Genomic DNA, 14489 nt, shown 5'->3' on the forward strand with positions numbered 1-14489 from the left:
TGTGGCTGAAAAATAGATTTCTTCGGTAGACATAAGGCTTGAATTTTGGTGCAATTTTTTTTTTAGATTTTGGGTATAGGATGAACACAGAATCAACCAAATATATTTTTTTTTGGTTTTGAACAAACTAACGAAGGATCGTTAGCTGCTCTGATACCATATTGAAAAGTAAAATGCAGAAAATAAAAGACTCTAAAATATTTATCGACTACATTGTATTAGGCTTGAATTGTTCTTTGTGATACATAGTACATCCCTATTTATTGGACTAGAGAAGTAAATGTGCCTAGAAACTATACTTATTGGAACTCAACATTATAAATGATATCTCCTCTTTCCAACAGGTTAGGACTCCACACTTTCTCTTCCCAACATTCTTGGGACACCTCAAGTTATATTTCCAACAAAAAGTAACGTGTGCTGAGAGTAATCGTTTAAATAACACAGACACTGAACCTGTTTTGATTCATTTTCCCACATTTCTTGTTATTAACCAACTCATTGAAGCGTGCATGAATTCTCTTATTTTCTTTGAAGCAGAAAATGGCCCCGAGAAGGAAAGGGAAAACAGCTGAAGCAAAAGAGCCAATGTCTTTTGATGCGAAGCATATTTCCTACTTGTTTTTCCCCTTAGACTACATATATTCATGTCGATTAGAACTCATCAAAGTGTTGTTTCAGTGAAGTTAGGAGATTCGGAAAGGAAAACTCACAAAAATCTGCACGTGGGAGCGTTCCGGACGAAACACCCGACCGGGCGAATAGCCTGAGCCAAAACGCCCGGTCGGGCGAAATGCATGAGCTCAGTGTGACGATTCCAGAGAATTTGCCCGACCGGGCGATTCTCCATAGCAAAAACGCTCGGTCGGGCGTTTGAGTGACAGAATCCGGAGGATGCTCGCCCGGTCGGGCGATTTTCATCTTGAAAACGCCCGGTCGGGCAAGTCTGACGCGGGAATCCGAGTTGAGCAGTCATCTTGCAGTTTTGGGGATAAAAATAGGAAAAAGAAAGAAGAGGAGAAGGGGGGGTACGGACGGAACAGAAAAGGAGAAGGAAAAAGGAAGAAGAAGGAAGAGGAGAAGGAGGAAAATCCACCCGACACTCCGATGATCCGACTCCGCCATTCAATTCTACTCCGAAAGAGCATGCCTTCTACGGTTTTAATCATTGAATTTATCATGTATCTAGGCTAGGCTCATATGTTGCTCCAAGTTGTGAATTAAACTCGTTAGAATGTATCTACACATATGAATTCATGTTTTGATATCATTGATTGTGTTTAATGCGTAAATCTTTTCCTTTAGAGGCATCTTTTGTGATAGGTATCTAATCCTTGTTTATTGTCTCTTTAACATAGACATGGATGGATTAATCAATTGTTATGCTATCGAATTAAAATTGTTTAGAGGATAATTTGATAGTGGATTAGGTAAGCTCGTATAGTAGATGATGTTAGATTCCCGCGCTTCCGCAGGAGTTGAATGCCTTCGAAAATTAATTCATGGAACAAGTGTTCAGCTGACTGTGAATTATACATCGCAAACATGTTCAGTGCAAGCGATTAGGTTGATAAGTTAATCCCAAATTTGTGTTTGATAAATGTGTAGAATGATTCGAGTCTAAGGAGCAACTTGGAGTAACCTGTTTTTCTCGTGTTTAAAATCCTTTCGTAGTTAGCTTGTTAACTTAGTGTCATTAATTATCAAAACCAACAATCGAACCTTTATATGCTTTGTTTAGTGTTAAGTTTTAGTAATCATTCCCTTCCCTGTGGATCGACACCTAAAATACTATACACGAAGCTGTATTCTTGCAGTTAGTGATAATATTTGGGTAATTAAATTGAACTTGAGTGTAAAATTGATCTGCTTTATAAACCATTATTATCCACATCAAGTTTTGGCGCCGTTGCCGGGGAAGGCAATCGATTATTTAGCTTATAGTTTTTGTTTTTTTGTTTTGTTTGATCTTCTTTTTGCTGTAGGTACCTACTTTGTTATCGCGTAAAGGGTGTTAGCCATCTACCACGTCTTGACCCGAAGACGAAGGAGTGCTTTTCTTAGGTAATATCTTTTCATCTCTTAGTTTAGCTTAGTTTGTAGGTAGTTCATTTTTGCACTAAAGCACACACTTTTTATAGAACTTACCCCGGAGTTGTCGAGAGGTCTCGCTTTCGGTATTTGGGAAATATTTTGTGTTGTGTTTGGTATCTTTTCTATTGCGCAGGTAACTGTAAAAAAAATAAATAAATAAACAGTGAATGCACACAAGGTCACAGGGTACACCGCCATTTGGGTTGCTCTGTTATCAAAGAAGAAGAGTTAGAGGATCGCCTACTGAAATCTTCCCGGACTATCCGAGTCCAATCAGAGGCAACTTGTTCAGCGAGCCGAGTACAGAAAGAGATTCAGAATCAGAAAGTGAGATGGCAGATAACAATGAGATACCACCACCCGTTGTGAGGTTTGGCGACACTCTTAGATCGGGAATTGAGTACCCCGGAGAGTTTGCTTATGCGAACAACAACATCAACATTCCACCTCACTACATTAGTTTGGTGAATGGGGGGAATCTTTTCCATGGACGGGATGATGAAGACCCGATGAGCCACCTCAATGCCTTCTACGAGTTGACGAACTCTCACAGACCCCCGAATGTGGAACACAATCTGATCAAGAGGGTCTTATTCCCATTCTCTATGAGGGAGAAAGCAAGAGCTTGGTATGACTCTATACTAGGCTACAACATTGAAACATTCCAAGAGTTGAAGACGTTGTTCCTCTTAGAATATAATTCCCCGATGAAGATCGAGAAATTGAGAGAAGAGATCACTTCTTTCCGACAAAAGTATGATGAGTCCTTTGCAGAAGCTTGGAAGAGATTCACAGACTTGATAAGGAAATGCCCGAGCCATGGTCTAGCTCCGGGGCATGACCTTTTGAAATTCTACAAGGGACTCAACAATGAAGGCACGGGACTAGTTACTGCAGGCTCTAATGGAAACCTGGATGACTTAACGCATGATGAGGTGAGAGCCTTATTCCAAAGGTTGGCTAACAATCAACGGAACTGGCACAACCCAAGGAGAGCAGCGGAGAAAGGAGGAGACACATTCGGTGCTACAAAGGATGCAGAGAGAGTATCTGCAATTGAAGCTCAATTGGCAGATATGAGCACCCAGATGTCGTCGATGACAAAGGCAGTGAAATCGCTGCAACTGACTCCTCAACCCCAAGCAGTGGCAGTGATGAGATGTGGATTGTGTCAAGGAGGGCATCATACTGATCAATGCTCTAGTCTTCAAGGACCACCAATCGAGGATGTGAACTACATTGGCAACAATGGCCAAGGGTTTAACCAAGGCAACCAATACAGCAATCAGCAGAATTGGAGGCCTCAACAATCGAACTGGAATCAAAGTGGTCCTAGCAACAACTCGGGGAACCAATGGAGGACAAACACTCAACCCCCGGGTTATGAGAAGAAGCCATCGGTAGAAGATCAATTGGGACAGATACTCTCCTTCATGACCAAGAGTCAAAAGGAGAATGAGAGCTTCAAAGAAAGGACGGTAGAGAAGTTTGGTCAGATGGAGGCTACATTGAGGAATCTCGAGACGCAGATTGGACAGCTTGCTACAGCCTCACATACAGGAATTCCGAACACTATCCCAAGCAATACAGTGCCCAATCCGAAAGGCATCGAACAGTGTAAGGCGGTGACTCTGAGAAGTGGTAGAGAGTTAGATTCGACACCATTAATAGACGGCCAAGGGATTTCCGGCATCTCACACGCAGGGGCGGATGAGATGTTGGGCTTGCATTCCTCGCACGCAGGGGCGGACGAGGCATGTAAAGGAAGTTCCGCATTGGTTCAGGATGCCCAACATGGCCAAGAACAGGCTGCATCCGGCAGCAAGGGACATGGTGTTGAGTCCGAGTTAAGTGGAAGATTTTCAGCGAAAGAGAAAGGAAAGCATGCAGTGGAAGAAGAGTCAAACATGAAGACAATAAGTCCGGCATTAGACCCAAAAAGCATGTTCAACTTCTCTGATCACATCCCTCCTCCACCATATCCACCAAAGTGGAAGAAAAGAGCTCCAAAGGAGAAAAGCTTCGAGTGGATGATGAACGCGATCCGAAAGGTGAATGTGAATGTCTCACTAGTGGACCTCTTCACTAACTTCCCCAAGTTCTCCAAGTTCTTCAAAGACATGATGGCAAAAAAGGAGAAACTTCAAGACGAGGGAATAGTGGCATTGAGCATGAATTGCTCACAGCTGATTTCAGGGATGATGCCGATGAAGAAGAGAGATCCGGGAAGTTGTGTGATTCCTTGTGAGATCGGAAATACCATCTTCACAAAATGTTTATTAGATCAAGGATCTGGAATCTCACTTATGGCTTTGAAGACGGCTCGAGCCATTGGACTTGTGGACAGAATGGAGCCCATCGACATTGCTCTACAATTGGCTGATCATTCTATCGTGAAGCCCACTGGAGTAGTAGAGGATGTCTTGGTGAAAGTAGAAAAGTTCGTCATCCCTGTGGACTTCATAGTCTTGGATATGCCTGAGGACAAAGAAGTACCAATTCTGTTTGGTAGACCGTTTCTTGCCACGGGAGACGTGTTGTTGGAAGCAAAAGATAACTCTGTCACGTTTAGAATTAATGGTGAGCAAGTGACCATTAATGTGGAGAAAACGATGAAACATCCAAGTGATGCAAAAGCGTGCTTCAGAGTTGATGTCCTTGATAAGTGCATTTTTGAAAAAATGCATGGAAGTGTTGATGACAAAGGGAGTTTGGAAGGAGACGTTGGTTCAACAATCGAAGTAGATTTTGATGTTGATGAAAGTGAAGATCCTCAAATGGATGAACCTAGTCTCGACGAAGAATGTGTGGTGGATACTTACACGGTAGATGTGAAACCGTCAATGGAAGTGCCAAATAGGCTTGAATTGAAGCCACTCTCGTCAAACCGGAAATACCCTTTCCTAGGTGATGAGGAAACGTTACCGGGTGTGATCTCGGCAATTTGGAATGGATGCAAGAGAAGTGGCTTTACTAATGGAGCCAAAGAGGTAGATCGAGAAGTAGGTCGAGCCAACGACTATAAACAAAGGCGCTGATTGGGAGGCAACCCAAGTTTTATTTTTCTTTTATTTTTGTTTTCTTATGTTGGAGGTTTTGTTTGCTCAATTCTTTCCTCTAACATTTATTTTGAATTGAGTGTTTCTTTTTGTAGGTTTTGTTGCTTTTTGTAGGAACAACCGGGGCAATGGAGATTGGATTGGAGGTTAGGAACACTTGCAAGGAATGTACAACCGCCCTCCCACCCGAATGCCCTATGGACTTCATGCCGAGTTTGGGGGAGCTTTCTATCCCTTTACTCTTTTATGTCTTCTTTGCTTTCATTGAGGACAATGTTGCATTCAAGTTTGGGGGGAGTTTTAAATGAGTTGCATGATTTATTTGGGTGTATTGTGTGACAAAATGTTTTGAATCTATGTAAGTGACGGAGGCATGCTTTATCTTCGGCTTTCTGGTTGGGAAATCTTACTTTATTTTACTTAATCCTTGAAGCCTAGGATGAATGGAATGGGTGCATGACTTTATTTAAAATAGCATGTTGAGATTGCTTCCGATTTCTTGAGTTGATGAGAGTTTGAAAGTTGCATGTCTTGCGGAAATTATCTTGGATTGACTTGCTTTATCGGGTTGCGTACTTGCGTTCATTTGTGTTAATGATATGGAAGGATAAGGCACTAGGATGAACTCCATGGCCAAATGATCACATGCCTAGTCCTATACATGAACCCCTAGAAGCCACTTTGAACCTAATTCCCTATTGTTTGTGTAAACACTTAACCGATCACTTAGCTACTAAATAAGCCTCATTTTAGCCTCTTGAATAGACCTTGCTACTATTTGGGTGCTAAATACAAGTATGAGTTTGATGATTTGAGTTTAAGTGTTGGGTGGTGAATCGTAAAAAATAGACATATCTAGACTTGATGTAGTGTGAAAGATTGAAGTTCTTATGAAGTTAGAAAGAAAGAGAAGAAAAATGTAGAAAAAGACGACCTCTAAATTTGCAAAAGTCGAGGTCATTAAAAAAAATAATAAAAAATAAAAAAAAAATTTGTGGAATAAAGATAGAGCTTCTATTTTTGTTTGATATAATCTCGTCTAGAATATTTCTCAAGTTTGGGGGAGTGTGAGTGTTGGTTGTAATTTTTGTTGATTGATCTTTGGAAGGAAGTTTTAGGAAGGAAGAATTTAGCACTCAAAGATTACTATCCATATGTATCCTACCTTATCCCGAGCCCCATTACAACCTTGAATCAAGACCTTGGACCTTATCGTTAATGCTTGTTGATGCTTTGTAAATAACTTGGTGGAGTTAATGAAGTGTGATTTGAAATCTGCGGGATTATGTGATTAGTAATTCTTTATGAGTCAATAATGACGGTTTGAGTTGTATGATCTCATGCTTGAATTTATTCTAATGTGCACCTTGACTTGAAGTTCGAGGGGGATGGGTGATGGTTCTTGAGAGTGGGAATTTTTGATTGGAAATGTTGGGGGTTTAGATTTTGCCATTCACGTTCATACATGATTCGTTGTTTGAAATTCCTTGTGGGTAAAACTTTGTTGAGTTTGTTGAGTTTTGTGCTGAAAAATAAACCTTGCTCGAGGGCGAGCAAGAGCTCAAGTTTGGGGGTTTTTGATGCGAAGCATATTTCCTACTTGTTTTTCCCCTTAGACTACATATATTCATGTCGATTAGAACTCATCAAAGTGTTGTTTCAGTGAAGTTAGGAGATTCGGAAAGGAAAACTCGCAAAAATCTGCACGTGGGAGCGTTCCGGACGAAACACTCGACCGGGCGAATAGCCTGAGCCAAAACGCCCGGTCGGGCGAAATGCATGAGCTCGGTGTGACGATTCCAGAGAATTTGCCCGACCGGGCGATTCTCCATAGCAAAAACGCCCGGTCGGGCGTTTGAGTGACAGAATCCGGAGGATGCTCGCCCGGTCGGGCAATTTTCATCTTGAAAACGCCCGGTCGGGCAAGTCTGACGCGGGAATCCGAGTTGAGCAGTTATCTTGCAGTTTTGGGGATAAAAATAGGAAAAAGAAAGAAGAGGAGAAGGGGGGTACGGACGGAACAGAAAAGGAGAAGGAAAAAGGAAGAAGAAGGAAGAGGAGAAGGAGGAAAATCCACCCGACACTCCGATGATCCGACTCCGCCATCCAATTCTACTCCGAAAGAGCACGCCTTCTACGGTTTTAATCATTGAATTTATCATGTATCTAGGCTAGGCTCATATGTTGCTCCAAGTTGTGAATTAAACTCGTTAGAATGTATCTACACATATGAATTCATGTTTTGATATCATTGATTGTGTTTAATGCGTAAATCTTTTCCTTTAGAGGCATCTTTTGTGATAGGTATCTAATCCTTGTTTATTGTCTCTTTAACATAGACATGGATGGATTAATCAATTGTTATGCTATCGAATTAAAATTGTTTAGAGGATAATTTGATAGTGGATTAGGTAAGCTCGTATAGTAGATGATGTTAGATTCCCGCGCTTCCGCAGGAGTTGAATGCCTTCGAAAATTAATTCATGGAACAAGTGTTCAGCTGACTGTGAATTATACATCGCAAACATGTTCAGTGCAAGCGATTAGGTTGATAAGTTAATCCCAAATTTGTGTTTGATAAATGTGTAGAATGATTCGAGTCTAAGGAGCAACTTTGAGTGACCTGTTTTTCTCGTGTTTAAAATCCTTTCGTAGTTAGCTTGTTAACTTAGTGTCATTAATTATCAAAACCAACAATCGAACCTTTATATGCTTTGTTTAGTGTTAAGTTTTAGTAATCATTCCCTTCCCTGTGGATCGACACCTAAAATACTATACACGAAGCTGTATTCTTGCAGTTAGTGATAATATTTGGGTAATTAAATTGAACTTGAGTGTAAAATTGATCTGCTTTATAAACCATTATTATCCACATCATCTGTAATAGTCTCAAAGCTTCAAACCTCTCTGATCGAATCTAATGCTCAAGGACTGCTTTCAGGCCTTCAGGGTGTGCTGTGCTTCTGGAAGCTCTCCCATAACAAACTGAACTACTATACCGTGCTTGTATTGGTCGTCCTATTATAACCGCAGAGAAGGATAAGAAGCAGTGGCACCAATTAAGTCTCGAAGAAGCTCTGTACTTGTGCTCTGTCTTGAAATGCATCAAGGTTGCTGGTGAAAATAAGTGTGCGAAAAGCGATGAAGAGCTTTGGCATTACATGGTGGCCAAGAGAGTTGGTTTCCCGGTTATGTTTAAAGCATATTCTCATCTTCGCAGGAAGAACTGGGTGGTGAGAGCAGGGTCTCAATACGGTGTAGACTATGTTGCCTACCGTTATCATCCAGCTTTCGTGCACTCTGAATATGCAGTCCTTGCCTTGCCTGATGATGAGGATGGTGATGGTGAACATTCCCGGTTGAAGGTGTGGTCCGATTTTCACTGCACGCTTCGACTTTGTGGCAGTGTTGCAAAAACCTTGTTGGTTCTTCACATCAGCAGAAATGGTGAAGACACTGCTGTCTCTCTTTCGAGTTTGGAGCATTATTCTGTCGAGGAGAGGATTGTGACAAGGTGGAATCCTGAGGCAAGTCGCGAGAATAAAACTATGATAGTGAAGAAATGAAAAGACGTAAATTATCCATTTTAAGCGTAAATTAATGATGTTGTATGTGTAGAGGTTGTACGATGATGTGATTGTTTACTAGCAATTTCAATGACAAAGATTCTTGTTAGAGCTAGAGTTGCATTGTTAAACAGGAACTAATTTGTAACACCAGTGTAGAATAGGAATGATACGTAATTTGTGGAGGAGGGGATCCGCTCGGCAATCAAAGTTATGGTTAGAGATTTTTAGAATTGTGAACCGGGTTTTATGTAAAAAAATCATCCAGTTTCTAGTTGATTCTAATCTTGATGAAAAACTGATTAAATTATTATAAGTGGAAAAATCTCAATACTAGAAGATCAATTTTATAAATAGACCAGAAAAACATGACTATTCTAGTGTGAAGAGAGAGTATTTTTAAACTCCAGTTATTAAAAATTATTGGAAGACTTGTAATGTAAGTTATAATAATTAAAATAAAAAATTGATTCGATGATAGTACTTCATTCCAAAATACTGTACAACAACTTTTGAATTCCATAGCAAATGTACCGTGTATTGAATTTGATGGATTCTTTCCCGTAAAAAATTCTGATTTCCGCAACTCATCTTTGAATTTGACGGGTGAGAATGCAATTTAGGGCTCGAAGGGTAAGTATCTCTAAGAATTTATCCACAGCTTCGTTCCATGGTCACAAATTATCACGCTCCGCTCCTGCATCCACTTGTTGGTTCATTAAAGTGGTATCCACCTTATGCATACACCACTCCAACTCGCTCAATTTTCTCCAAACTGATTATTTCCGGCAGAATTTGAATCCCCTTGTAGCTTATGGCGTGGTCCGTCGAATAGATAGTAGATTGAATAACCCGCTTTTAGCTTTTGAATTCTTTCGTTACTCACGGCAAAATTTGGAGTTGATTCACTTAGAATCCACTTTTGATTTTCTGTTAAGGTCGCTATGCGAGAAGGGTCTTCATGATTCAGCTAAAATGGTGTATGAAAGTATGAAATTTGATGGCTTTTGGCCGAATACCTCACTTCTTGATTTGTTAGTTTCTGCAGTAGCTAAGGCGGGTATGTTTAGGGTAGCAGAAGAAATTTTGATTGCAGAAGCTGAATTCTGCGTTGAGAAGGATAAAAGAGTTAGTTCTTTTGTATATAATAATTATCTGAGCATTCTAGTGCATAAAAATCGCATAAATGAGGCTGTTGTATTTTTTCGAGGACGTATATTAAGGTTAAGAAGCTTTGATCCCGATACTTGTAGCTTTAACATAGTGGTGCGAGGGCTGTGTCGCGCTAGTAAGGTTGAGAAGGCTTTTGAGCTCTTTGAAGTTATGAGGGATTTTGATTGTTATCCGGATCTTGTTACGTATAACACACTTATTAATGGGTTATGTAGCGTTGGTAGAGTAGATAGAGCAGAGGAGTTACTAGGAGAAGTCGAACTGCAATCTGGATTTTCCCCAAATGTTGTGACTTACACAACTCTCATCTCTGGATACTGTAAATTGGGTAAGTTGGATAGAGCTGTGACTATTTTTGGTAGGATGATTAATAGTGGGGTCAGACCAAATTTGTTTACTTTTAATACTATTATTAATGGTTATGGTAAAAAGGGTGAGTTGGCTTCAGCAATTAAGATGTATGAGAGGATGGCGAATGGTGGTTTTACCCCTGATGTTATCACCTTCACCTCTCTCATTGATGGTTGTTGCCGCCTTGGAGACTTGGCTCAAGGTGTGAGATTCTGGGATGACATGAACGATAGGAAGGTGCCTCCTAACATTTTTACCTTTTCAATTTTAATTAGTGCCCTATGCAAAGTGAATAGACTAAACGAGGCACGAGCTTTGCTTAACCAGTTGAAGAGGAGGGAAGACATTGTCCCAGAGCCATTTGTTTACAACCCTGTCATTGATGGTTATTGTAAAGCGGGAAATGTTGATGAAGCAAATGTAGTTGCTGAAGAAATGGAGGCAAAAGGATGTATCCATGACAAGATGACTTTCACCATTCTCATTTTGGGGCACTGTATGAAAGGGAGAGTGTTTGAAGGTATTCGATTGTATGAAAAGATGGTGTCAGTGGGGTGTGTACCCGATAATATCACTGTAAGATCTTTGATATTTTGCCTAAGAAAGGCAGGCATGGCACGAGAAGCAAATGAAATAGAGTTCAAGGCATTAAATAATGTTCACTCAGGTTTATTGTTTGAAACTACTGCTGCAGTTGGGAAAGTGAACGCGCCAATGACTAAACCTGTTTAGCCAGAGGGTTATCTTGCTGACTCAATCTGTCTTTGAACATTTTATGAGACACTTGGGTCCAGAAATTTGTGGGCCAACTATAGGTAATTGCTTCTATTGTCTCTAATTTCCTTTGTCGTTTTGTTTTCATCTTAGTCTGTGTTTGATGCTTTGTCATTCTTACTTATTCATTGTTAGCCAAACATCTTTTGCAGATAAGTTAAAAAAACAAAGTAATGTAAATATTCCCCTCATGTGCAAGAAGTAATGCAAATAAACGTGACTAAAGTATTCTATCACCAGCATACAGGTAGTTTCTTAAAAGGAGTAGGATTAGAAGAAAGCACAATAACTTTTATATCATCAAACCATCTAGGGGTGTTGGTTTTCCAGCGTGTTTTGTGTGTGTAATTTCTTTGATTATTTGCTCATATTTTTCACTTTTATGGAAATAACCAGCACATCTAAAGTATGACAAGGGATATATTAATAGTTTATACTCTAGAAACAGTACTAAGAAAGTTGTGTATCCTTTATGTTCTCTTGGGAATTTAATTTTCATGAATATAGGACTCATATTTAGAGAGGAAAATTATTTTGTTCGGTAGACCTTTCCTTGGGTGTTGAGAGGGAGTTTTAAAGTGGTACGTTTGTAGGTTCAAAGTTTAGTACTTTAGTTTATTCATCATTGATACTGATGGTAATCGGATTTTGGTTGCTGAATGCCAGTTTTGTGTTTACACCTTTCAATGAAGTGAAGTCCACTAACCTGTAGAGCAAAATAATTTGTTAACAGGTTATTTATTGTTTCAGTTTACGGTAGTTCAATGTAGTTTTGATTCATGTGGTTTTGTATTCCTTCCTTTTTCCGCAGTTGACATGATTTGTAGAATTGATGCTGTTATCTGTGTTCCGTTCGTTTAGGCAGCTTCTGTTCTCCATCACACGTGAGAAGTGTTTTGAGGTTCTCTTCAGTTTTTGCTCAGTTTTTATTCTGCCTGCAAGTTTTTTCGTAATCCCAGTCATCCTGTTTTAGTCATTGTACTCGGAAAACAAATGCTACATGCCTCTAATTCTGCTGTTTTTTTGGTATCAGATTTTATATCATGTCTCTGTTGGTGTTTGGCCATTGCATCTGCACCTGATGAGATGGTTATAGCAAGGGAAAACTATAGTCTAGTTTCTTGAGGCTACAGAAGCAGTACTTAATCAAATTCTTCTTCTTTTGTTTTTCTCTCTCATCTTAGCCTACCTTGTGATTAGTTCCGTTCCTTCTACAATATTGTGCATGGCTAGATCCCTTTCTCGATGCCTAAAATCTGGAAACTAGCATGTTTTGTTTTTCTTATTCATATCTACAATTAGATTTTGCAAGTTGTCCAGCTTTTCATTACTAATTTCTGGAGTAAAATGCTAAATTCTGCAGGACTTATTAAATCTGTGTTAATGTCATAAAGATTCGACATGTTGCAACTGAAACTGCATGTCATATGACGAGTGTCCGCCATTTTGACTGTGTGGGATCGCCTATTAGACAACGTCTTTTTAGCAAGACGATTAGAGTCGTAGAGAAAAGAAGTTTACATGCTTATGACTTCTTGCCTTTTATTTTGATGGTCTCCTTAAAATAACTTTGTCTAATTCTAGTACTAAAAATAAGAATGCCATGTTTTCAACAACCTGGCATCATACGGTTCGGGTTCTGTAATAAAAAAAAACTTAGAAAGTCCATAGTATCATCATAATTGAAAAAGTTGTCATAGAATGAGTAAAGTTATTTTTACAGCAAATTTACTGTATTTCTGCTATTTCCAACAGTAGCTTCTGTGGTTGAATTTATGAAGTTTGGAAATTTATATGCATTCAATTTAGGGTTATTCTTTGATGACAATTTGAACCTCGAGTCCACGATGACTTTTTAGCTTGAACTTAAAAATAAATTCGTCAGAATTACCATCATCTTTGGGCAAAATCTAGTATACTTGGGAACTTATATCCTGTGTGAACTTATGTGGCAATAAGACGTGGCTGGCATAAGTTAGCAATGTGGATAAAAACTATAGTTCGGAGTCAAATATTTTTATTTTACAAAATAATCAAATCATTTTTATTTATTTATTTATTTTGTTGTAGAGATCTTCATCCTGGAGAAACTCTATGGAAAATTCACACAATCTGTTAAGTTATTGATTTGAAGGCCAAGTTTAGTGTGCGGAAAATGTCATATTTGGCCAAAGTTAGTGGTATTTTATTTTATCAATAACCCCATAATTTATATACGTATCTCCGTTATTTACTTTATAGCCCCAATTCCCAATTTTAGGGCAATATATTATATACGAGAGTTTCTGTTGGTTTGGTGTTCAGTCCTTTTATGTCTTTTTCATGAATGAAGACATTTGATTAAGTAGTCGGAAATTTCGACTTGTGCTATAAACAACGGAAATAAGTATATATTTGTAATATTTTTTAAGTTTAGGTTAAAAGGCCACCATATGGTCTCTATAATTTATGGATAGTCCTTTAATTTAATGGGAAACATGCCTAATAACTTATTTTATTTTAATTCTAATGTTTGTGGTGTTGTCGGGGGGTGGGTTTTAAAGACTAGTTACTGTATGAAGACAGTCTTGTATTTAAAGGACTATCATTATTGATCTATCAGAAGTGTTTCGAAACCTATTTAATTTATTGCTTACTTTACAATTACATGTATTTAGACGTTGAGTCAACACGTTATTTTTATTTTTATTTTTATTTTGTAAATGTGGTGTTGCTTGTTTGGTTCTAATGAAATGCAATGTAATTGGTAAAATGATTCATCTCCCATCAATAAATTAGGATTTGAGTCATTACGGATAATAATCGGAGAACTATTCTTGATTTTGTTTTGAGAAAAAAAATGTGCATAGTGGATTTGCATTTGCTATTGATTGAACTTTTTCAGGTTTAATATTATTCATTCCAACTTGAAATGAAAATGTAACAGATATAAAATTGATGATATATATTATTTTGACAAAAAAAACAGACCATATTTTCACACCTCATGTGAATCTGCTATGTATTTTAAGAAATGCCAAAGGGACTCACTTTTAAGATATTAATTAGCCAAAATGAGTACGGTATTACTCACTTTATTCCATAATATAATAATCAGCTTTTATTTTTTCAAATTTTGTCATTCCACTAACAGGCACAACAATCCAATCCTTTATTTTCTAATATATATCTTATACTTACAAAATTTGAATTAAATATTGTGTTATTTCCAAAATCTCTATTTTAGGTAAGAATATATTTTTTTCCAATAAAAAGAAGTTATTTTTTCATTTTAGCTTATCACTTAGCAAAGATATTCATTTTTAAAATTAAATATTTTTCTATTTTATTCATTTTCCTATTTTATTACTTTTTACTTGACATATAAAATAACCTCGCATAAAATGGATCATCTTTATTACGACTGATGAAATAATAAATATTTTTAAAATAACAACCAATGAAACATGAAGTTGAGACACAACATATTATT

At 38.3% G+C, this 14489-nt stretch overlaps 1 protein-coding gene, 1 non-coding gene and 1 pseudogene across 10 annotated transcripts; 2 read left to right on the top strand and 1 right to left on the bottom strand.

The window, feature by feature from the left end:
- The first annotated feature begins 543 nt into the window (after positions 1 to 543).
- LOC121809135 lies at positions 544 to 8719 on the top strand (annotated as a pseudogene).
- LOC121810136 lies at positions 2814 to 2920 on the bottom strand. The gene has a single exon (XR_006052394.1). It is a non-coding gene; the product is annotated as a small nucleolar RNA R71 (small nucleolar RNA).
- Positions 8720 to 9208: 489 nt separating the features above from the next.
- On the top strand, positions 9209 to 12328 carry LOC121806193 (pentatricopeptide repeat-containing protein At2g06000-like). Of its 9 annotated transcripts, XM_042206146.1 has the most exons (4): positions 9209 to 11058; positions 11170 to 11264; positions 11829 to 11918; positions 12051 to 12328. In XM_042206146.1, exon 1 carries the CDS (start codon positions 9332 to 9334, stop codon positions 10973 to 10975), a length of 1644 nt encoding a protein of 547 aa, XP_042062080.1. In that variant the 5' UTR covers positions 9209 to 9331; the 3' UTR covers positions 10976 to 11058; positions 11170 to 11264; positions 11829 to 11918; positions 12051 to 12328. The 9 variants fall into 9 exon arrangements, with proteins under 9 accessions (XP_042062080.1, XP_042062077.1, XP_042062079.1 ...); XM_042206143.1 differs by having other exon boundaries at positions 9209 to 11598; positions 11684 to 11918; XM_042206145.1 differs by having other exon boundaries at positions 9209 to 11264.
- Positions 12329 to 14489: the final 2161 nt, after the last annotated feature.

This window comes from Salvia splendens, chromosome 6, assembly GCF_004379255.2.
Source record: "Salvia splendens isolate huo1 chromosome 6, SspV2, whole genome shotgun sequence".
NCBI classification, from domain to species: Eukaryota; Viridiplantae; Streptophyta; class Magnoliopsida; order Lamiales; family Lamiaceae; genus Salvia; species Salvia splendens.

What these genes read in the sequence shown, in the direction of transcription:
- LOC121806193 (XM_042206140.1), top strand. Translation starts at nt 9,332, where the DNA reads ATGCAATTTAGGGCTCGAAGGGTAAGTATCTCTAAGAATTTATCCACA.